This window comes from Leuciscus leuciscus (assembly GCF_965113295.1).
Source record: "Leuciscus leuciscus genome assembly, chromosome: 2".
NCBI classification, from domain to species: domain Eukaryota; kingdom Metazoa; phylum Chordata; class Actinopteri; order Cypriniformes; family Leuciscidae; genus Leuciscus; species Leuciscus leuciscus.
The window spans coordinates 43,946,978-43,971,015 of record NC_138726.1 but is presented as its reverse complement, the minus strand read 5'-3'; the positions used below and the strand labels follow the sequence as shown (position 1 = coordinate 43,971,015).

Here is a 24,038-nt window from a genome sequence, read left to right as displayed (position 1 = left end):
CATAATAATAAAATAATCATTAATTTGTTTTATACAGGCTGTATAGCTGGGTGTGATTTTGATGATCAAGACTATTGTGGCTGGATGAATGAGGTATCAAATGACAATATCTATGGTTGGGAGCCTTGGGCTGGATCGACAGATACACCGGGCACTGGTCCTAATGATGATTTCTCCAAACCAGGACGTGAGTCCAACATTCCACCCTGTTACTTTGATCATGACAACAATGATTTTAAGGACTTTCCTATTTCCCAAAATTCCCTATTTTCTCAAACTGTTTCTTTCCAATGCAGTCGGGTCATACTTGTTATTGGACTCCAGCTTTAGCATTGAATCAGAATCCGCTCAGCTCTGGAGTCCCTCTACCCCAGCCTCTGGTTGCCTGCAGCTGAACTTTCATTACTACATGTATGGCAGTGCTGCCAACATGGAACTTAATGTCCATGCAGTCACCACTGGTAAGAGTCATTCTATAGAGTGAAGATTAAGAGTTTATTTAAACATCTTTAAGTTCAAAGGACAATTATATTACAATATCATGAGGATCATATGCACATATTAAAGCAATTAATCAACTTTTAAAAACTGAATGAATGATCAGTGGTTTCTGAAAATTGTACAATACAGATTAATTACTGAGATTTTAGCTCAGATTTATTTATTCTTATTTTGTTTTAGGTGGGGAACTTGGAGCCCCTATTTTCAGCCTCACAGGGAATCAAGGTCAAGCCTGGAAGCCTGCAAGTGTTCAAATTGGCACAGCTGGTACAGTGCAGGTCAGTTTTATTCTCTCAGTTAGGAATTTGTGACAGAGCTTCTTCGTATTTTTTTAAATAATATATTTTGGCAAAATAGCATGTGTTTACATTGTAATTATTTTTTATTTATTTCAGTTTGTAATTGTTGGTGTTTATGGTGAAACAGACAAGACAGATATTGCTATTGATAGTGTCTGCATTACCAGTTGTACAGGTAGGTGGCAGACTGTGTCATTAATGTCATTTTAAGGCTATATGTGGCGATTGTCAAAAAATGTTTTCTTGCTTGATTTTAGCAACTCCAACAACACCTAAGCCATCCCCACCACAACCCACTACACCTAAACCAACAACACCAGGCCCATCAACTCCTAAACCCTCTACACCCCAACCCACTACACCTAAACCAACAACACCAGGTCCATCAACTCCTAAACCATCTACACCCCAACCCACTATATCTAAACCAACAACACCAGGTCAATCAACTCCTAAACCATCTACACCCCAACCCACTACATCTAAACCAACAACACCAGGTCAATCAACTCCTAAACCATCTACACCCCAACCCACTACATCTAAACCAACAACACCAGGTCAATCAACTCCTAAACCATCTACACCCCAACACACTACACCTAAGCCAACAACACCAGGTCCATCAACTCCTAAACCATCTACACCCCAACCCACTACACCTAAACCAACAACACCAGGTCCATCAACTCCTAAACCATCTACACCCCAACCCACTACACCTAAACCAACTACACCGGGTCCATCAACTCCTAAACCATCTACACCCCAACCCAGTACACCTAAACCAACTACACCGGGTCCATCAACTTCTAAACCAACTGCACCTAAGCCAACTACTCCAAAACCAACACCACCAGGTAAGTTAAACTTGTTCTATTTCCCTTATAAAAGTATTTCAAGAAATTACAAGATTTGTATAGCTAAACAACTCTTCATGTGTTCCAACAGTGAACTGCCCTCCAGACTCTGAATACATTGATTGCGGCCCAGCCTGTATTCCTACCTGCGCAGAACCCTCCACCAACTGCTCTGGTTCTTGCATCAGTGGCTGTTTCTGTAAACCAGGATTTGTTTTCCGTGGCCGGCGCTGTGTTCCTATTGAGAAGTGTGGGTGCCTGGATGAAGAAAACAATTACTTTGAGGTACAAGAGTTGTCGTTGATGTGAGGCTGCATTTTTATCCATTTCTGGGGCCTAAGCCTTTGCTCTAAACTTGTTCTGTATTTACACTCAGCCTGGTGAGATCATTTTTGGAAATGGCTGTTCCAAGTTGTGTCGCTGTGCTGGCAACTACACTTTCGACTGTGTGGACAACTCCTGTGACCCTGTGACAGAAGAATGTCGGGAGGTTGGTGGAGTGCATGGCTGCTACCTTAAAGGTAATGTACAAAAAGACAACAACAATATTCCTTTGAACTATTTTTTTGAATTTTTGAATTTATATTTTTGACATCAAGATATTTTCACTCACAGGAACTTCGACCTGTATTGCTTCTGGTGATCCGCATTACACCACCTTTGATAAGCGGCGCTACGACTTCATGGGAAACTGTTCTTACCTGATGTCTGAACCTTGTAACAGCACAGATGTGCCTCACTTTGCTGTATACACAGACAATGAGAATCGCTACAACAATCTTTATATCAGCTATGTAAAAGCAGTTCATGTCCATGCGCTGGGAGTGATAGTGTCCATTCTGAAAGGAGGAACTGTGCAGGTAAGAGAAAAGAACATTAATTTCAATATTACTGTTAATGTACATATACTGTAGACATCTTATTTAGAGGCACATTAAAATGGACAGTTATGTTTTCTCACTTTTCTCAGGTCAATGGTACTAAAGTGAACATTCCTCTGAGTCCTGTCAGTGGTGTTGACATTTTTATGTCTGGCAAGCACTACACAGTGGTCTTGAACTTTGGAGTTACTGTACGTTACGATGGAAACCACTTTATGGACATTAAAGTTATCAAGGAGTGAGTATGGTTCTTATAAAGTCTTTTTAATAACTATTACAACTTGATCCACTTTTAAATGTTTCTACATGCTTGTGATCATTTTACAGCTATGAGGACAAACTTTGTGGACTATGTGGGGACTACAACGGAGACCCTAAGGATGACTTCCAGACCCCGACTGGTGAACTGGTCCAAAACCCCAATGACTTTGGCCACAGCTGGAACACAGACCCTGAGTAAGTTAATATGCAATGCACATACTGTTCTAAAAGACTCATCTACAGTATGTTATCTATTAATTCATATTATAGATTACTTAACTTTGATTCTGCCTTTCAGGTGTAACAAGCCAGAGGTCAGCCCAACCCCAGAATGCACAGATGCTGAGCAGGAGTTGTATGAAGGGCCGGCTTACTGTGGTCTCATATTGGACACCAATGGCCCATTTGCTGCTTGCCATCCAAAAGTCAACCCAAATGTGAGTGAAGTCAAGTCAGATTATTTGAAATGCTTTAGTGTGTAATTTTAACCATATAAAAGATACTTACAGATCTTAACCCTGTGTGTATAGGGTTTCTTCCAAGACTGTTTGTTTGATGTGTGTGAGCTGGATGGAGCTCATTCTGCATTGTGTGAAGCAATAGAGTCGTACGTCAACGAATGTCAGGACCGTGGCGTCACAATTGGACCCTGGAGAAACAGCACCTTCTGTCGTATGTTTGAAAAATACATATTCCTCAACCACAAACTCGAACAAAAACTGCTGACATCAGTGGCTTGTACTATTTCTCATACTGTCAGATAGAGCGAAGTTTATGACTAGCACTAAAACACATTCTTCCTCTCCAGCTCTGAAATGCCCACCCAACAGTCATTTTGAATCATGTTCCCCAATTTGCCAACCTTCCTGTAACCCAATTCCACCAAGTCAGTGCACTGGGCCTTGTTCTGAAGGATGTGTTTGTGACCCTGGATACATCCTTAGTGCTGGCCAGTGCGTGAAAGAAGACACATGTGGCTGCAGGCATAATGGAAATTATTATCAGGTGAGGAAACTGTATGTGGAATCATTTAGGACAGTGATGGTTTGTTATAGTCAATCAAGTAGTATTTTTCATCAAACTAACATATTTCTTCTCTGCATGGGTTTAGCCAGGTGAAGAGTTCTACACCAAGGACTGTGAGCTACTGTGTAAGTGTAACCCCCCGTTCGTTTCCTGTAGCGCTGCTGACTGTCCACCAATGGAACAGTGTGGAGTACAGGATGGTGTAATTGGGTGTTACCCAGAAGGTGAGTACTTTGGTTAACTCCGTAAGTGTTTTTCCATTCACATTAAAATAGGATTTTAGTCAGACTAAAGCAATAATGTCTTTTTAACATGTGAACAATTTAGTCTGAAATCATTTTTTGCATCATTTTGTAATCAAATCATACATGTGATTGTAGCTTAACTTTGTCTAGCCTAAACATGTTAATCAGACTACAACTGGCCTCAGTGCTGTGTGCATGCTTTGAAAGATGTGACTTGCAATGTGTATTTAATTCTTCAAATACTCAATTACGTATTGTGTCATGCATACTTGGACAAAGAGCGGGAAAATGTGGCTTGACTATGCATGTTAACTGTACATGTAAATGTACTTTATGTAATAGTATACTGTGGTCAGGTCATAGCACCACATACTTTATTTAAATTGTATTATTATTATTATTATTATTATTCCTCTTCTTTTTTTTTCTCTTTTTATTACAAATAATGCTCTATATACAATATTACACTATTATACAATATACTAAACAAACTACATATTCTTTAGCCCTTAACAAATTGTTGATTAATTTATAAAAAACTTAATTTCTTTTCACAATCCCCCAGGATCTCAAGACTGTATTATCTCTGGTGACCCTCATTATAACACCTTTGATGGCAAATACTACAGCTTCATGGGCACTTGCACCTACACTCTGGCCCGCACCTGTAAAAACAACACTGGTAAGCAATGGCCAAGACAGGGTGCAAAGATCCAAACATGCCATGAGTTTACAGTGCTTTGGTTATCAGTAGTTTTTATGGAGTAGCACAAAAATCCTATTTTGATTCAATGTGCATGAAATATTCCTGAAACAAAGTTCAAAAGCTTTAATAGTTTAAACTTTAAAGTATAATAAACTTTTAAAACAACTTTACTTTCCTCTCTCCTGGGTCTGCAGGCCCCTGGTTCTCCATAGAGGGTAAGAATGAAGAGAGAGGAATTTCTGGTGTTTCTTATCTGAGGAAACTGTACGTGACTGTTGATGGTGTCACTGTGACAATGATGAAAAACAGGAGAACTCTGGTCAGTATCCACAGCAGCTGCCATCATTTAACCACCACTGACATCATTCTGTAATATTGAGATCCACAATTGAGATTTTAAGTCAACAGCTAACTATATTTTAGTTTTTCTGACATTTTCATTTCTGAGATTAAGTAAATGGACTATGGACATAATAGTTTTCATCTTAAATATTTTCTTTCAGTTGTTCCTAATCTGTTCCTAATCACAATATCTCTGTCCATTTTTCATTTCCTCAAGAATAATATTTCCTTTACAACAAAAGAAAAAAAATCTCTCAGTTCTTCTAGTCAAAGATAACATTAGTCTTTAATCCATCTCTATTGTTTATCTCTTTTTCACACATCCAGGTAAATGGACTCAGGGTGTCCCTCCCCCACTCGCCATCTCCGCTCATTTCTCTGTCTCTTGCTGGCCAATATGTAATCCTCACAACTTCGTTCGGCCTGGAGGTGAAGTGGGACGGCAACCATTACGCCAAGATCTCTGTTCCCAGGTACTAAAACTCTGAAAACAGCCTCATTGAAATATATACACATTACATAACTCTGACCTGAAGTATTTGTCAGGAAACACTAAGATCCACTATGATTTTTAAGGGTTATAGGATTTGAGTAAATCCTGCAAAAGAAAAAACAAAAAGTGTCTCTAGGGAAACAAACATCTTTACATTAATCTCTCTCTCTCTTTTTTCCTCTCTCTCATATTTTATCAGTTCCTACTATGACCAGATGTGTGGCCTGTGTGGGGACTACGATGGAAACCCTAATAATGACTTCACTAAGCCAGATGGCTCCCAATCTGACAGCTCACATCAGTTTGGCGACAGTTGGCAAACTGATGAGGACGAGGATGCAACGTAAGTACCTCTTTCTGTTCTGCATTTTATCAACTGCACATGCAGGTGTAATGGACTTAGGCCAGTAAGACTGTGCATGTAAACCTCACTCCCATAGCCTCAAGAGGCATGTTAGCGACTGACGCTAGAGGCTACTGCCATTAGCGTCCTTGTTAGCGCGCCCGCCTCCCACACCGGTTCGAATCCCCCTCGGAGCGGGTCAAGTAGGACAGGTTACATTTGGTGCAGTTGAAATGGATAAGAGTGAGGTTTAGGGGGGCGAGTGTAACGCATGTAGGCCAGTAAGAGCTGTGTGTGTAAACCTCACTCCACTATCATCAGTCACTAGTGCCAGAGTCTGCGTTCTTAAGTGTCCTTGTTAGCACGCCCACCTCTCACACCAGAGACCCCGGCTCAAATCCCGCTCAAAGTGGGTTGAATAGGACCGGTCACACTGGCAGCACAATGTTTTGAGGATCAGGTCGATTTCATATGTTCGATGATGTTGTGTTTTCAGATGCAAGCCTGACCCTGGACCTCAACCACCCTGTGATCCTGTGCTGGAGGGTGTGGTGTCAAACCCAGAGAACTGTGGGAGAATAACTGACACAAATGGACCTTTTAGGTTAGAATTTACCAAACTATGACATTTCCAAATACTGCTAATAAACAATGATGAAAAACTTTTAGTGCTTAAACATTGTACACTTTCCCTTACATTTGCTCCTCACAGAGACTGTATAAATGTGGTGGACCCGTTGCCGTTCTTCCAGAGCTGTGTGTTTGATATGTGCCGTTATCAAGGGCTGCAGCAGGTCCTTTGTGACCAGCTTCAAGCTTACACTGACGCTTGCCTGAGTGCAGGTGCACCTGTCCATCAGTGGAGGGAGCCAGACTTCTGCCGTGAGTCACACTCTCTTATAGGTTGTATCGTACCGCACAGTGTATATCGTTTTAAACATATACTAAAGAAGTACAATTTGGCAACCTACATCCATGCAAGAATAACATTTCACATTCCCAGTGACAAACCTGCTTTAAGCTTTCTCTAATGCACAATATTAATTATTGAAATGGAGTTCCGGAGGTTGGAAAAAGACAGCTAGAGTCGATTACTTGTGTTAGCTTTAGTCTTTTTTTCTTTTATTATTTATTTGACTTCTATAACAGGAATGCCATCACTGAGGGAAGAGGACATGAGACTGGGAAACTACATACTCCACATTGCATCCTCTCTTCAGGCTAAATTTCACAGTCATTTACTGATGCTTTACCCCTTTTTCTACAGCTCTGGTATGTCCTCCAAACAGCCATTACTCCATATGTGTGAGCTCCTGTCCGGAGACATGTCTGGGTATCAATGGACCACCAGGCTGCAGTGAGAAGTGTGTAGAGGGCTGTGAGTGCGACCCTGGCTTCATCCTCAGTGACAACAAATGTGTTCCTGTTAAAGACTGTGGCTGTGTGGACCCCTCAGGCTCCTACCACCCAGTGAGTTTAAAACCAGGGCCGACCCGTGGGCTTCTGGGGCCATGGATGAGATTATGAAAATAAGACACAAAACGTTGATTTCAACATTCATGAAACCACTGCAAAAATGACAGACATTCCTCTCAATGTGGCCATGTTTAGGTGAATGAGAGCTGGTCTCTGGAGGACTGTAAGCAGAAGTGTACATGTGAGGGTGGAGGAACTATTCAGTGTTACGACACCAGCTGTCTTCCTACTGAGAGTTGCCAACTTGAAGATGGAGACTATGTCTGCAAACCAAGTGGTAACAATAATAGTACTGGTTAATACATAATAATGTTTTGAGCACATGTACGGGTACATTTATTTACACATATTAACACATCATGATTATACACACATGCACTTATACACAAACCAATTAAACTCCTGACAGATCACAGACTTCATTTTTATCTTTCTCTTTAGATATAATAATTTGTTTTGTCTCTATTGACCTTCATTGCCTCCTCTAATAATAAAGTAGATCACTTCATGAGTACCCGCTCCTACTCTATCAAAAAATTACACGATTTGTATAGCTTAACAACTCTTCATGTGTTCCAACAGTGAACTGCCCTCCAGACTCTGAATACATTGATTGCGGCCCAGCCTGTATTCCTACCTGCGCAGAACCCTCCACCAACTGCTCTGGTTCTTGCATCAGTGGCTGTATCTGTAAACCAGGATTTGTTTTCCGTGGCCGGCGCTGTGTTCCTATTGAGCAGTGTGGGTGCCTGGATGAAGAAAACAATTACTTTGAGGTACAAGAGTTGTCGTTGATGTGAAGCTGCATTTTTATTCATTTCTGGGACCTAAGCCTTTGCTCTAAACTTGTTCTGTATTTACACTTAGCCTGGTGAGATCATTTTTGGAAATGGCTGTTCCAAGTTGTGTCGCTGTGCTGGCAACTACACTTTCGACTGTGTGGACAACTCCTGTGACCCTGTGACAGAAGAATGTCGGGAGGTTGGTGGAGTGCATGGCTGCTACCTTAAAGGTAATGTACAAAACAACAACAACAATATTCCCTTGAACAATTTTTTTGAATTTTTGAATTTATATCTTTGACATCAAGATATTTTCACTCACAGGAACTTCCACCTGTATTGCTTCTGGTGATCCGCATTACACCACCTTTGATAAGCGGCGCTACGACTTCATGGGAAACTGTTCTTACCTGATGTCTGAACCTTGTAACAGCACAGATGTGCCTCACTTTGCTGTATACACAGACAATGAGAATCGCTACAACAATCCTTATATCAGCTATGTAAAAGCAGTTCATGTCCATGCGCTGGGAGTGATAGTGTCCATTCTGAAAGGAGGAACTGTGCAGGTAAGAGAAAAGAACATTAATTTCAGTATTACTGCTAATGTACATATACTGTAGACATCTTATTTAGAAGCACATTCAAATGGACAGTTATGTTTTCTGACTTTTCTCAGGTCAATGGTACCAAAGTGAACATTCCTCTGAGTCCTGTCAGTGGTGTTGACATTTTTATGTCTGGCAAGCACTACACAGTGGTCTTGAACTTTGGAGTTACTGTACGTTACGATGGAAACCACTTTATGGACATTAAAGTTATCAAGGAGTGAGTATGGTTCTTATAAAGTCTTTTTAATAACTATTACAACTTGATCCACTTTTAAATGTTTCTACATGCTTGTGATCATTTTACAGCTATGAGGACAAACTTTGTGGACTATGTGGGGACTACAACAGAGACCCTAAGGATGACTTCCAGACCCCGACTGGTGAACTGGTCCAAAACCCCAACGACTTTGGCCACAGCTGGAACACAGACCCTGAGTAAGTTAATATGCAATGCTCATACTGTTAGTTCTAAAAGACTCATCTACAGTATGTTATCTATTAATTCATACTTAACTTTGATTCTGCCTTTCAGGTGTAACAAGCCAGAGGTCGACCCAACCCCAGGATGCACAGATGCTGAGCAGGAGTTGTATGAAGGGCCGGCTTACTGTGGTCTCATATTGGACACCAATGGCCCATTTGCTGCTTGCCATCCAAAAGTCAACCCAAATGTGAGTGAAGTCAAGTCAGATTATTTGAAATGCTTTAGTGTGTAATTTTAACCATATAAAAGATACTTACAGATCTTAACCCTGTGTGTATAGGGTTTCTTCCAAGACTGTTTGTTTGATGTGTGTGAGCTGGATGGAGCTCATTCTGCATTGTGTGAAGCAATAGAGTCGTACGTCAACGAATGTCAGGACCGTGGCGTCACAATTGGACCCTGGAGAAACAGCACCTTCTGTCGTATGTTTGAAAAATACATATTCCTCAACCACAAACTCGAACAAAAAATGCTGACATCAGTGGCTTGCACTATTTCTCATACTGTCAGATAGAGTGAAGTTTATGACTAGCACTAAAACACATTCTTCCTCTCCAGCTCTGAAATGCCCACCCAACAGTCATTTTGAATCATGTGCCCCAATTTGCCAACCTTCCTGTAACCCAATTCCACCAAGTCAATGCACTGGGCCTTGTTCTGAAGGATGTGTTTGTGACCCTGGATACATCCTTAGTGCTGGCCAGTGCGTGAAAGAAGACACATGTGGCTGCAGGCATAATGGAAATTATTATCAGGTGAGGAAACTGTATGTGGAATCATTTAGGACAGTGATGGTTTGTTATAGTCAATCAAGTAGTATTTTTCATCAAACTAACATATTTCTTCTCTGCATGGGTTTAGCCAGGTGAAGAGTTCTACACCAAGGACTGTGAGCTACTGTGTAAGTGTAACCCCCCGTTCGTTTCCTGTAGCGCTGCTGACTGTCCACCAATGGAACAGTGTGGAGTACAGGATGGTGTAATTGGGTGTTACCCAGAAGGTGAGTACTTTGGTTAACTCCGTAAGTGTGTTTCCATTCACATTAAAATAGAATTTAGAATTTCAGTCAGACTAAAGCAATAATGTCTTTTTAACATGTGAACAATTTAGTTTGAAATAATTTTTGCATAATTTTGTAATCAAATCATACATGTGATTGTAGCTTAACTTTGTCTAGCCTAAACATGTTAATCAGACTACAACTGGCCTCAGTGCTGTGTGCATGCTTTGAAAGATGTGACATGCAATGTGTATTTAATTCTTCAAATACTCAATTACGTATTGTGTCATGCATACTTGGACAAAGAGCGGGAAAATGTGGCTTGACTATGCATGTTAACTGTACATGTAAATGTACTTTATGTAATAGTATACTGTAGTCAGGTCATAGCACCACATACTTTCTTTTTCTTTTTTTATTATTATTCTTCCTCTTCTTTTTTTTTTTTTACAAATAATGCACTATATACAATATTACATTATTATACAATATACTAAACAAACTACTTATTCTTTAGCCCTTAAAAAATGGTTGATTTATTTATTAAAAACTTAATTTCTTTTCACAATCCCCCAGGATCTCAAGACTGTATTATCTCTGGTGACCCTCATTATAACACCTTTGATGGCAAATACTACAGCTTCATGGGCACTTGCACCTACACTCTGGCCCGCACCTGTAAAAACAACACTGGTAAGCAATGGCCAAGACAGGGTGCAAAGATCCAAACATGCCATGAGTTTACAGTGCTTTGGTTATCAGTTGTTTTTATGGAGTAGCACAAAAATCCTATTTCAATTCAATGTGCATGAAATATTCCTGAAACAAAGTTCAAAAGCTTTAATAGTTTAAACTTTAAAGTATAATAAACTTTAAAAAACAACTTTACTTTCCTCTCTCCTGGGTCTGCAGGCCCCTGGTTCTCCATAGAGGGTAAGAATGAAGAGAGAGGAATTTCTGGTGTTTCTTACCTGAGGAAACTGTACGTGACTGTTGATGGTGTCACTGTGACAATGATGAAAAACAGGAGAACTCTGGTCAGTATCCACAGCAGCTGCCATCATTTAACCACCACTGACATCATTCTGTAATCTTGAGATCCACAATTGAGATTTTAAGTCAACAGCTAACTATATTTTAGTTTTTCTGAAATTTTCATTTCTGAGATTAAGTAAATGGACTATGGACATAATAGTTTTCATCTTAAATATTTTCTTTCAGTTGTTCCTAATCTGCTCATTTAATCTGTTCATGATCACAATATCTCTGTCCATTTTTCATTTCCTCAAGAATAATATTTCCTTTACAACAAAAGAAAAAAATCTCTGTTCTTCTAGTCAAATATAACATTAGTCTTTAATCCATCTCTATTGTTTATCTCTTTTTCACACATCCAGGTAAATGGACTCAGGGTGTCCCTCCCCCACTCGCCATCTCCGCTCATTTCTCTGTCTCTTGCTGGCCAATATGTAATCCTCACAACTTCGTTCGGCCTGGAGGTGAAGTGGGACGGCAACCATTACGCCAAGATCTCTGTTCCCAGGTACTATAACTCTGAAAACAGCCTCATTGAAATATATACACATTACATAACTCTGATCTGAAGTATTTGTCAGGAAACACTAAGATCCACCATGATTTTTAAGGGTTATAGGATTTGAGTAAATCCTGCAAAAGAAAAAGCAAAAAGTGTCTCTAGGGAAACAAACATCTTTACATTAATCTCTCTCTTTTTTCCTCCCTCTCATATTTTATCAGTTCCTACTATGACCAGATGTGTGGCCTGTGTGGGGACTACGATGGAAACCCTAATAATGACTTCACTAAGCCAGATGGCTCCCAATCTGACAGCTCACATCAGTTTGGCGACAGTTGGCAAACTGATGAGGACGAGGATGCAACGTAAGTACCTCTTTCTGTTCTGCATTTTATCAACTGCACATGCAGGTGTAATGGACTTAGGCCAGTAAGACTGTGCATGTAAACCTCACTCCCCTAGCCTCAAGAGGCATGTTAGCGACTGACGCTAGAGGCTACTGCCATTAGCGTCCTTGTTAGCGCGCCCGCCTCCCACACCGGTTCGAATCCCCCTCGGAGCGGGTCAAGTAGGACAGGTTACATTTGGTGCAGTTGAAACGGATAAGAGTGAGGTTTAGGGGGGCGAGTGTAATGCATGTAGGCCAGTAAGAGCTGTGTGTGTAAACCTCACTCCACTATCATCAGTCACTAGTGGCAGAGTCTGCGTTCTTAAGTGTCCTTGTTAGCACGCCCACCTCTCATACCAGAGACCCCGGCTCAAATCCCGCTCGAAGCGGGTTGAATAGGACCGGTCACACTGGCAGCACAATGTTTTGAGGATCAGGTCGATTTCATATGTTCGATGATGTTGTGTTTTCAGATGCAAGCCTGACCCTGGACCTCAACCACCCTGTGATCCTGTGCTGGAGGGTGTGGTGTCAAACCCAGAGAACTGTGGGAGAATAACTGACACAAATGGACCTTTTAGGTTAGAATTTACCAAACTATGACATTTCCAAATACTGCTAATAAACAATGATGAAAAACTTTTAGTGCTTAAACATTGTACACTTTCCCTTACATTTGCTCCTCACAGAGACTGTATAAATGTGGTGGACCCGTTGCCGTTCTTCCAGAGCTGTGTGTTTGATATGTGCCGTTATCAAGGGCTGCAGCAGGTCCTTTGTGACCAGCTTCAAGCTTACACTGACGCTTGCCTGAGTGCAGGTGCACCTGTCCATCAGTGGAGGGAGCCAGACTTCTGCCGTGAGTCACACTCTCTTATAGGTTGTATCGTACCGCACAGTGTATATCGTTTTAAACATATACTAAAGAAGTACAATTTGGCAACCTACATCCATGCAAGAATAACATTTCACATTCCCAGTGACAAACCTGCTTTAAGCTTTCTCTAATGCACAATATTAATTATTGAAATGGAGTTCCGGAGGTTGTAAAAAGACAGCTAGAGTCGATTACTTGTGTTTGCTTTAGTCTTTTTTCTTTTATTATTTATTTGACTTCTGTAACAGGAATGCCGTCACTGAGGGAAGAGGACATGAGACTGGGAAACTACATACTCCACATTGCATCCTCTCTTCAGGCTAATTTTCACAGTCATTTACTGATGCTTTACCCCTTTTTTCTACAGCTCTGGTATGTCCTCCAAACAGCCATTACTCCATATGTGTGAGCTCCTGTCCGGAGACATGTCTGGGTATCAATGGACCACCAGGCTGCAGTGAGAAGTGTGTAGAGGGCTGTGAGTGCGACCCTGGCTTCATCCTCAGTGACAACAAATGTGTTCCTGTTAAAGACTGTGGCTGTGTGGACCCCTCAGGCTCCTACCACCCAGTGAGTTTAAAACCAGGGCCGACCCGTGGGCTTCTGGGGCCATGGACGAGATTATGAAAATAAGACACAAAACGTTGATTTCAACATTCATGAAACCACTGCAAAAATGACAGACATTCCTCTCAATGTGGCCATGTTTAGGTGAATGAGAGCTGGTCTCTGGAGGACTGTAAGCAAAAGTGTACATGTGAGGGTGGAGGAACTATTCAGTGTTACGACACCAGCTGTCTTCCTACTGAGAGTTGCCAACTTGAAGATGGAGACTATGTCTGCAAACCAAGTGGTAACAATAATAGTACTGGTTTATACATAATAATGTTTTGAGCACATGTACGGGTACATTTATTTACACATATTAACACATCATGATTATACACACATGCACTTATACACAAACCAATTAAGACTCCTGACAGATCACAGACTTCATTTTTATCTTTCTCTTTAGATGTAAGAATTTGTTTTGTCTCTTTTGACCCTCATTGCCTCCTCTGATAATAAAGTAGATCACTTCATGAGTACCCGCTCCTACTCTATCAAAAAATTACACGATTTGTATAGCTTAACAACTCTTCATGTGTTCCAACAGTGAACTGCCCTCCAGACTCTGAATACATTGATTGCGGCCCAGCCTGTATTCCTACCTGCGCAGAACCCTCCACCAACTGCTCTGGTTCTTGCATCAGTGGCTGTTTCTGTAAACCAGGATTTGTTTTCCGTGGCCGGCGCTGTGTTCCTATTGAGCAGTGTGGGTGCCTGGATGAAGAAAACAATTACTTTGAGGTACAAGAGCTGTCGTTGATGTGAGGCTGCATTTTTATTCATTTCTGGGACCTAAGCCTTTGCTCTAAACTTGTTCTGTATTTACACTTAGCCTGGTGAGATCATTTTTGGAAATGGCTGTTCCAAGTTGTGTCGCTGTGCTGGCAACTACACTTTCGACTGTGTGGACAACTCCTGTGACCCTGTGACAGAAGAATGTCGGGAGGTTGGTGGAGTGCATGGCTGCTACCTTAAAGGTAATGTACAAAACAACAACAACAATATTCCCTTGAACTATTTTTTTGAATTTTTGAATTTATATCTTTGACATCAAGATATTTTCACTCACAGGAACTTCGACCTGTATTGCTTCTGGTGATCCGCATTACACCACCTTTGATAAGCGGCGCTACGACTTCATGGGAAACTGTTCTTACCTGATGTCTGAACCTTGTAACAGCACAGATGTGCCTCACTTTGCTGTATACACAGACAATGAGAATCGCTACAACAATCCTTATATCAGCTATGTAAAAGCAGTTCATGTCCATGCGCTGGGAGTGATAGTGTCCATTCTGAAAGGAGGAACTGTGCAGGTAAGAGAAAAGAACATTAATTTCAATATTACTGTTAATGTACATATACTGTAGACATCTTATTTAGAGGCACATTAAAATGGACAGTTATGTTTTCTGACTTTTCTCAGGTCAATGGTACCAAAGTGAACATTCCTCTGAGTCCTGTCAGTGGTGTTGACATTTTTATGTCTGGCAAGCACTACACAGTGGTCTTGAACTTTGGAGTTACTGTACGTTACGATGGAAACCACTTTATGGACATTAAAGTTATCAAGGAGTGAGTATGGTTCTTATAAAAGTTTTTTTAATAACTATTACAACTTGATCCACTTTTAAATGTTTCTACATGCTTGTGATCATTTTACAGCTATGAGGACAAACTTTGTGGACTATGTGGGGACTACAACAGAGACCCTAAGGATGACTTCCAGACCCCGACTGGTGAACTGGTCCAAAACCCCAATGACTTTGGCCACAGCTGGAACACAGACCCTGAGTAAGTTAATATGCAATGCACATACTGTTCTAAAAGACTCATCTACAGTATGTTATCTATTAATTCATACTTAACTTTGATTCTGCCTTTCAGGTGTAACAAGCCAGAGGTCGACCCAACCCCAGGATGCACAGATGCTGAGCAGGAGTTGTATGAAGGGCCGGCTTACTGTGGTCTCATATTGGACACCAATGGCCCATTTGCTGCTTGCCATCCAAAAGTCAACCCAAATGTGAGTGAAGTCAAGTCAGATTATTTGAAATGCTTTAGTGTGTAATTTTAACCATATAAAAGATACTTACAGATCTTAACCCTGTGTGTATAGGGTTTCTTCCAAGACTGTTTGTTTGATGTGTGTGAGCTGGATGGAGCTCATTCTGCATTGTGTGAAGCAATAGAGTCGTACGTCAACGAATGTCAGGACCGTGGCGTCACAATTGGACCCTGGAGAAACAGCACCTTCTGTCGTATGTTTGAAAAATACATATTCCTCAACCAAAAACTCGAACAAAAACTGCTGACATCAATGGCTTGCACTATTTCTCATACTGTCAGATAGAGCGAAGTTTATGACTAGCACTAAAACACATTCTTCCTCTCCAGCTCTGAAATGCCCACCCAACAGTCATTTTGAATCATGTTCCCCAATTTGCCAACCTTCCTGTAACCCAATTCCACCAAGTCAGTGCACTGGGCCTTGTTCTGAAGGATGTGTTTGTGACCCTGGATACATCCTTAGTGCTGGCCAGTGCGTGAAAGAAGACACATGTGGCTGCAGGCATAATGGAAATTATTATCAGGTGAGGAAACTGTATGTGGAATCATTTAGGACAGTGATGGTTTGTTATAGTCAATCAAGTAGTATTTTTCATCAAACTAACATATTTCTTCTCTGCATGGGTTTAGCCAGGTGAAGAGTTCTACACCAAGGACTGTGAGCTACTGTGTAAGTGTAACCCCCCGTTCGTTTCCTGTAGCGCTGCTGACTGTCCACCAATGGAACAGTGTGGAGTACAGGATGGTGTAATTGGGTGTTACCCAGAAGGTGAGTACTTTGGTTAACTCTGTAAGTGTGTTTCCATTCACATTAAAATAGGATTTCAGTCAGACTAAAGCAATAATATGTCTTTTTAACATGTGAACAATTTAGTCTGAAATAATGTTTTGCATCATTTTGTAATCAAATCATACATGTGATTGTAGCTTAACTTTGTCTAGCCTGTACATGTTAATCAGACTACAACTGGTCTCAGTGCTGTGTGCATGCTTTGAAAGATGTGACTTGCAATGTGTATTTAATTCAAATACTCAATTACGTATTGTGTCATGCATACTTGGACAAAGAGCGGGAAAATGTGGCTTGACTATGCATGTTAACTGTACATGTAAATGTACTTTATGTAATAGTATACTGTGGTCAGGTCATAGCACCACATACTTTATTTAAATTGTATTATTATTATTATTATTATTCCTCTTCTTTTTTTTTCTTTTTTTATTACAAATAATGCTCTATATACAATATTACACTATTATACAATATACTAAACAAACTACATATTCTTTAGCCCTTAACAAATTGTTGATTAATTTATTAAAAACTTAATTTCTTTTCACAATCCCCCAGGATCTCAAGACTGTATTATCTCTGGTGACCCTCATTATAACACCTTTGATGGCAAATACTACAGCTTCATGGGCACTTGCACCTACACTCTGGCCCGCACCTGTAAAAACAACACTGGTAAGCAATGGCCAAGACAGGGTGCAAAGATCCAAACATGCCATGAGTTTACAGTGCTTTGGTTATCAGTAGTTTTTATGGAGTAGCACAAAAATCCTATTTTGATTCAATGTGCATGAAATATTCCTGAAACAAAGTTCAAAAGCTCTAATAGTTTAAACTTTAAAGTATAATAAACTTTTAAAACAACTTTACTTTCCTCTCTCCTGGGTCTGCAGGCCCCTGGTTCTCCATAGAGGGTAAGAATGAAGAGAGAGGAATTTCTGGTGTTTCTTACCTGAGGAAACTGTACGTGACTGTTGATGGTGTCACTGTGACAATGATGAAAAACAGGAGAACTCTGGTCAGTATCCACAGCAGCTGCCATCATTTAACCACCACTGACATCATTCTGTAATATTGAGATCCACAATTGAGATTTTAAGTCAACAGCTAACTATATTTTAGTTTTTCTGACATTTTCATTTCTGAGATTAAGTAAATGGACTATGGACTATGGACAATAGTTTTCATCTTAAATATTTTCTTTCAGTTGTTCCTAATCTGCTCATTTAATCTGTTCATGATCACAATATCTCTGTCCATTTTTCATTTCCTCAAGAATAATATTTCCTTTACAACAAAAGAAAAAAATCTCTGTTCTTCTAGTCAAATATAACATTAGTCTTTAATCCATCTCTATTGTTTATCTCTTTTTCACACATCCAGGTAAATGGACTCAGGGTGTCCCTCCCCCACTCGCCATCTCCGCTCATTTCTCTGTCTCTTGCTGGCCAATATGTAATCCTCACAACTTCGTTCGGCCTGGAGGTGAAGTGGGACGGCAACCATTACGCCAAGATCTCTGTTCCCAGGTACTATAACTCTGAAAACAGCCTCATTGAAATATATACACATTACATAACTCTGATCTGAAGTATTTGTCAGGAAACACTAAGATCCACCATGATTTTTAAGGGTTATAGGATTTGAGTAAATCCTGCAAAAGAAAAAGCAAAAAGTGTCTCTAGGGAAACAAACATCTTTACATTAATCTCTCTCTTTTTTCCTCCCTCTCATATTTTATCAGTTCCTACTATGACCAGATGTGTGGCCTGTGTGGGGACTACGATGGAAACCCTAATAATGACTTCACTAAGCCAGATGGCTCCCAATCTGACAGCTCACATCAGTTTGGCGACAGTTGGCAAACTGATGAGGACGAGGATGCAACGTAAGTACCTCTTTCTGTTCTGCATTTTATCAACTGCACATGCAGGTGTAATGGACTTAGGCCAGTAAGACTGTGCATGTAAACCTCACTCCCATAGCCTCAAGAGGCATGTTAGCGACTGACGCTAGAGGCTACTGCCATTAGCGTCCTTGTTAGCGCGCCCGCCTCCCACACCGGTTCGAATCCCCCTCGGAGCGGGTCAAGTAGGTCAGGTTACATTTGGTGCAGTTGAAATGGATAAGAGTGAGGTTTAGGGGGGCGAGTGTAACGCATGTAGGCCAGTAAGAGCTGTGTGTGTAAACCTCACTCCACTATCATCAGTCACTAGTGCCAGAGTCTGCGTTCTTAAGTGTCCTTGTTAGCACGCCCACCTCTCATACCAGAGACCCCGGCTCAAATCCCGCTCGAAGCGGGTTGAATAGGACCGGTCACACTGGCAGCACAATGTTTTGAGGATCAGGTCGATTTCATATGTTCGATGATGTTGTGTTTTCAGATGCAAGCCTGACCCTGGACCTCAACCACCCTGTGATCCTGTGCTGGAGGGTGTGGTGTCAAACCCAGAGAACTGTGGGAGAATAACTGACACAAATGGACCTTTTAGGTTAGAATTTACCAAACTATGACATTTCCAAATACTGCTAATAAACAATGATGAAAAACTTTTAGTGCTTAAACATTGTACACTTTCCCTTACATTTGCTCCTCACAGAGACTGTATAAATGTGGTGGACCCGTTGCCGTTCTTCCAGAGCTGTGTGTTTGATATGTGCCGTTATCAAGGGCTGCAGCAGGTCCTTTGTGACCAGCTTCAAGCTTACACTGACGCTTGCCTGAGTGCAGGTGCACCTGTCCATCAGTGGAGGGAGCCAGACTTCTGCCGTGAGTCACACTCTCTTATAGGTTGTATCGTACCGCACAGTGTATATCGTTTTAAACATATACTAAAGAAGTACAATTTGGCAACCTACATCCATGCAAGAATAACATTTCACATTCCCAGTGACAAACCTGCTTTAAGCTTTCTCTAATGCACAATATTAATTATTGAAATGGAGTTCCGGAGGTTGGAAAAAGACAGCTAGAGTCGATTACTTATGTTAGCTTTAGTCTTTTTTTCTTTTATTATTTATTTGACTTCTATAACAGGAATGCCGTCACTGAGGGAAGAGGACATGAGACTGGGAAACTACATACTCCACATTGCATCCTCTCTTCAGGCTAAATTTCACAGTCATTTACTGATGCTTTACCCCTTTTTCTACAGCTCTGGTATGTCCTCCAAACAGCCATTACTCCATATGTGTGAGCTCCTGTCCGGAGACATGTCTGGGTATCAATGGACCACCAGGCTGCAGTGAGAAGTGTGTAGAGGGCTGTGAGTGCGACCCTGGCTTCATCCTCAGTGACAACAAATGTGTTCCTGTTAAAGACTGTGGCTGTGTGGACCCCTCAGGCTCCTACCACCCAGTGAGTTTAAAACCAGGGTCGACCCATGGGCTTCTGGGCCATGGACGAGATTATGAAAATAAGACACAAAACGTTGATTTCAACATTCATGAAACCACTGCAAAAATGACAGACATTCCTCTCAATGTGGCCATGTTTAGGTGAATGAGAGCTGGTATCTGGAGGACTGTAAGCAGAAGTGTACATGTGAGGGTGGAGGAACTATTCAGTGTTACGACACCAGCTGTCTTCCTACTGAGAGTTGCCAACTTGAAGATGGAGACTATGTCTGCAAACCAAGTGGTAACAATAATAGTACTGGTTAATACATAATAATGTTTTGAGCACATGTACGGGTACATTTATTTACACATATTAACACATCATGATTATACACACATGCACTTATACACAAACCAATTAAGACTCCTGACAGATCACAGATTTCATTTTTATCTTTCTCTTTAGATATAAGAATTTGTTTTGTCTCTTTTGACCCTCATTGCCTCCTCTGATAATAAAGTAGATCACTTCATGAGTACCCGCTCCTACTCTATCAAAAAATTACACGATTTGTATAGCTTAACAACTCTTCATGTGTTCCAACAGTGAACTGCCCTCCAGACTCTGAATACATTGATTGCGGCCCAGCCTGTATTCCTACCTGCGCAGAACCCTCCACCAACTGCTCTGGTTCTTGCATCAGTGGCTGTTTCTGTAAACCAGGATTTGTTTTCCGTGGCCGGCGCTGTGTTCCTATTGAGCAGTGTGGGTGCCTGGATGAAGAAAACAATTACTTTGAGGTACAAGAGCTGTCGTTGATGTGAGGCTGCAATTTTATTCATTTCTGGGACCTAAGCCTTTGCTCTAAACTTGTTCTGTATTTACACTTAGCCTGGTGAGATCATTTTTGGAAATGGCTGTTCCAAGTTGTGTCGCTGTGCTGGCAACTACACTTTCGACTGTGTGGACAACTCCTGTGACCCTGTGACAGAAGAATGTCGGGAGGTTGGTGGAGTGCATGGCTGCTACCTTAAAGGTAATGTACAAAACAACAACAACAATATTCCCTTGAACTATTTTTTTGAATTTTTGAATTTATATCTTTGACATCAAGATATTTTCACTCACAGGAACTTCCACCTGTATTGCTTCTGGTGATCCGCATTACACCACCTTTGATAAGCGGCGCTACGACTTCATGGGAAACTGTTCTTACCTGATGTCTGAACCTTGTAACAGCACAGATGTGCCTCACTTTGCTGTATACACAGACAATGAGAATCGCTACAACAATCCTTATATCAGCTATGTAAAAGCAGTTCATGTCCATGCGCTGGGAGTGATAGTGTCCATTCTGAAAGGAGGAACTGTGCAGGTAAGAGAAAAGAACATTAATTTCAATATTACTGTTAATGTACATATACTGTAGACATCTTATTTAGAGGCACATTCAAATGGACAGTTATGTTTTCTGACTTTTCTCAGGTCAATGGTACCAAAGTGAACATTCCTCTGAGTCCTGTCAGTGGTGTTGACATTTTTATGTCTGGCAAGCACTACACAGTGGTCTTGAACTTTGGAGTTACTGTACGTTACGATGGAAACCACTTTATGGACATTAAAGTTATCAAGGAGTGAGTATGGTTCTTATAAAAGTTTTTTTTAATAACTATTACAACTTAATCCACTTTTAAATGTTTCTACATGCTTGTGATCATTTTACAGCTATGAGGACAAACTTTGTGGACTATGTGGGGACTACAACGGAGACCCTAAGGATGACTTCCAGACCCCGACTGGTGAACTGGTCCAAAACCCCAATGACTTTGGCCACAGCTGGAACACAGACCCTGAGTAAGTTAATATGCAATGCTCATACTGTTAATTCTAAAAGACTCATCTACAGTATGTTATCTATTAATTCATATCATAGATGACTTAACTTTGATTCTGCCTTTCAGGTGTAACAAGCCAGAGGTCGACCCAACCCCAGGATGCACAGATGCTGAGCAGGAGTTGTATGAAGGGCCGGCTTACTGTGGTCTCATATTGGACACCAATGGCCCATTTGCTGCTTGCCATCCAAAAGTCAACCCAAATGTGAGTGATGTCAAGTCAGATTATTTGAAATGTGTGTGTAATTTTAACCATATAAAAGATACTTACAGATCTTAACCCTGTGTGTATAGGGTTTCTTCCAAGACTGTTTGTTTGATGTGTGTGAGCTGGATGGAGCTCATTCTGCATTGTGTGAAGCAATAGAGTCGTACGTCAACGAATGTCAGGACCGTGGCGTCACAATTGGACCCTGGAGAAACAGCACCTTCTGTCGTATGTTTGAAAAATACATATTCCTCAACCAAAAACTCTAACAAAAACTGCTGACATCAGTGGCTTGCACTATTTCTCATACTGTCAGATAGAGCGAAGTTTATGACTAGCACTAAAACACATTCTTCCTCTCCAGCTCTGAAATGCCCACCCAACAGTCATTTTGAATCATGTGCCCCAATTTGCCAACCTTCCTGTAACCCAATTCCACCAAGTCAGTGCACTGGGCCTTGTTCTGAAGGATGTGTTTGTGACCCTGGATACATCCTTAGTGCTGGCCAGTGCGTGAAAGAAGACACATGTGGCTGCAGGCATAATGGAAATTATTATCAGGTGAGGAAACTGTATGTGGAATCATTTAGGACAGTGATGGTTTGTTATAGTCAATCAAGTAGTATTTTTCATCAAACTAACATATTTCTTCTCTGCATGGGTTTAGCCAGGTGAAGAGTTCTACACCAAGGACTGTGAGCTACTGTGTAAGTGTAACCCCCCGTTCGTTTCCTGTAGCGCTGCTGACTGTCCACCAATGGAACAGTGTGGAGTACAGGATGGTGTAATTGGGTGTTACCCAGAAGGTGAGTCCCATAGTTAGGTAAACTCAGTAAGTGCATTTCCATTCACTTTTCATCCATCCATCAAATTTCAGTCAGGCTAAAGCAATAATTGTCTTTTTTTTATGTCTACTTAAAATTATACTAGTCCAGTTTTGCAATGTTGAGCTAACATATTTACATACTAGCTTGGCTTTGTCCAGCATGTCCAGCATTATATGCATTAATAAGACAACAACTGGTCTTGGCTTGCATTAACTCTGAAAGACAGATGCTATTTGTAATTAATCCTTCTTAATATTTGATTACACATTGTATCGTGTATATTTAGCTAGAGAAATGGAGACTCTAGCTTGACTATGCATGTGAACTTACTTTATATAATAGCATACCATGGTAGTAGGATGTTGTATTACATGCAAACAGATTATAACATCACAAACTTTTCATTACATACGAAAAGTATATCCGACAATATACTATTGCACTTTACACAAACTTTAGCACTCAAAAGATGGTTGATGTATTTAAAAATACTTAATCTTTTCACAATCCCCCAGGATCTCAAGACTGTATTATCTCTGGTGACCCTCATTATAACACCTTTGATGGCAAATACTACAGCTTCATGGGCACTTGCACCTACACTCTGGCCCGCACCTGTAAAAACAACACTGGTAAGCAATGGCCAAAACCCATGTTAAAACCATCCACAATCAGCAGTGACATTAGAATGCTTTGGTCAACAGTAGGTGTTATGGAGAAACAAAAAATCCTGCCATTCTTAATATTGATTCAATGTACATTAAATGTTCCCCAAATTAACTTAAAAATGAAGTTTAAATAAGAATTTAAAATAACTTTACTTTCCTCTCTCCTGGGTCTGCAGGCCCCTGGTTCTCCATAGAGGGTAAGAATGAAGAGAGAGGAATTTCTGGTCTTTCTTACCTGAGGAAACTGTACGTGACTGTTGATGGTGTCACTGTGACAATGATGAAAAACAGGAGAACTCTGGTCAGTATCCACAGCAGCTGCCATCATTAAACCACCACTGACATCATTCTGTAATCTTGAGATGAAGAATTGAGACAGCTAAAATATGTTTTAGTCTCTCTTAGATTATGTTAAAAAGTAAATAAAGACAATAGTTTTGAGACACTCCTCATATCAAAAATATTTTCTTTCAGTTGTTCCTAATCTGTTCATAATCACATTTCTTCTAGTCA

The 24,038-nt window shown here is 40.7% G+C and overlaps 1 protein-coding gene across 1 annotated transcript in view; it reads left to right on the top strand.

Annotated features, from left to right (window-relative positions):
- zanl (zonadhesin, like) overlaps positions 1-24,038 on the top strand; it is a 41,887-nt gene that overhangs the window by 2,429 nt on the left and 15,420 nt on the right. Inside the window, exons 6-72 of the mRNA XM_082150881.1 lie at positions 38-187; positions 297-461; positions 682-779; positions 897-975; positions 1,058-1,660; positions 1,752-1,945; positions 2,037-2,181; positions 2,276-2,520; positions 2,631-2,779; positions 2,869-2,997; positions 3,101-3,239; positions 3,333-3,474; positions 3,611-3,807; positions 3,914-4,052; positions 4,639-4,755; positions 4,974-5,098; positions 5,449-5,594; positions 5,814-5,957; positions 6,454-6,561; positions 6,670-6,839; positions 7,225-7,427; positions 7,569-7,710; positions 8,016-8,209; positions 8,301-8,445; positions 8,540-8,784; positions 8,895-9,043; positions 9,133-9,261; positions 9,359-9,497; positions 9,591-9,732; positions 9,869-10,065; positions 10,172-10,310; positions 10,887-11,003; positions 11,223-11,347; positions 11,708-11,853; positions 12,069-12,212; positions 12,709-12,816; positions 12,925-13,094; positions 13,480-13,682; positions 13,824-13,965; positions 14,272-14,465; positions 14,557-14,701; positions 14,796-15,040; positions 15,151-15,299; positions 15,390-15,518; positions 15,612-15,750; positions 15,844-15,985; positions 16,122-16,318; positions 16,425-16,563; positions 17,146-17,262; positions 17,481-17,605; positions 17,971-18,116; positions 18,332-18,475; positions 18,972-19,079; positions 19,188-19,357; positions 19,743-19,945; positions 20,086-20,227; positions 20,534-20,727; positions 20,819-20,963; positions 21,058-21,302; positions 21,413-21,561; positions 21,653-21,781; positions 21,889-22,027; positions 22,117-22,258; positions 22,395-22,591; positions 22,698-22,836; positions 23,373-23,489; positions 23,702-23,826. Coding sequence (XP_082007007.1) covers positions 38-187; positions 297-461; positions 682-779; positions 897-975; positions 1,058-1,660; positions 1,752-1,945; positions 2,037-2,181; positions 2,276-2,520; positions 2,631-2,779; positions 2,869-2,997; positions 3,101-3,239; positions 3,333-3,474; positions 3,611-3,807; positions 3,914-4,052; positions 4,639-4,755; positions 4,974-5,098; positions 5,449-5,594; positions 5,814-5,957; positions 6,454-6,561; positions 6,670-6,839; positions 7,225-7,427; positions 7,569-7,710; positions 8,016-8,209; positions 8,301-8,445; positions 8,540-8,784; positions 8,895-9,043; positions 9,133-9,261; positions 9,359-9,497; positions 9,591-9,732; positions 9,869-10,065; positions 10,172-10,310; positions 10,887-11,003; positions 11,223-11,347; positions 11,708-11,853; positions 12,069-12,212; positions 12,709-12,816; positions 12,925-13,094; positions 13,480-13,682; positions 13,824-13,965; positions 14,272-14,465; positions 14,557-14,701; positions 14,796-15,040; positions 15,151-15,299; positions 15,390-15,518; positions 15,612-15,750; positions 15,844-15,985; positions 16,122-16,318; positions 16,425-16,563; positions 17,146-17,262; positions 17,481-17,605; positions 17,971-18,116; positions 18,332-18,475; positions 18,972-19,079; positions 19,188-19,357; positions 19,743-19,945; positions 20,086-20,227; positions 20,534-20,727; positions 20,819-20,963; positions 21,058-21,302; positions 21,413-21,561; positions 21,653-21,781; positions 21,889-22,027; positions 22,117-22,258; positions 22,395-22,591; positions 22,698-22,836; positions 23,373-23,489; positions 23,702-23,826 — 10,718 coding nt within the window. The remainder of the gene's footprint in view (positions 1-37; positions 188-296; positions 462-681; positions 780-896; positions 976-1,057; positions 1,661-1,751; positions 1,946-2,036; positions 2,182-2,275; positions 2,521-2,630; positions 2,780-2,868; positions 2,998-3,100; positions 3,240-3,332; positions 3,475-3,610; positions 3,808-3,913; positions 4,053-4,638; positions 4,756-4,973; positions 5,099-5,448; positions 5,595-5,813; positions 5,958-6,453; positions 6,562-6,669; positions 6,840-7,224; positions 7,428-7,568; positions 7,711-8,015; positions 8,210-8,300; positions 8,446-8,539; positions 8,785-8,894; positions 9,044-9,132; positions 9,262-9,358; positions 9,498-9,590; positions 9,733-9,868; positions 10,066-10,171; positions 10,311-10,886; positions 11,004-11,222; positions 11,348-11,707; positions 11,854-12,068; positions 12,213-12,708; positions 12,817-12,924; positions 13,095-13,479; positions 13,683-13,823; positions 13,966-14,271; positions 14,466-14,556; positions 14,702-14,795; positions 15,041-15,150; positions 15,300-15,389; positions 15,519-15,611; positions 15,751-15,843; positions 15,986-16,121; positions 16,319-16,424; positions 16,564-17,145; positions 17,263-17,480; positions 17,606-17,970; positions 18,117-18,331; positions 18,476-18,971; positions 19,080-19,187; positions 19,358-19,742; positions 19,946-20,085; positions 20,228-20,533; positions 20,728-20,818; positions 20,964-21,057; positions 21,303-21,412; positions 21,562-21,652; positions 21,782-21,888; positions 22,028-22,116; positions 22,259-22,394; positions 22,592-22,697; positions 22,837-23,372; positions 23,490-23,701; positions 23,827-24,038) is intronic.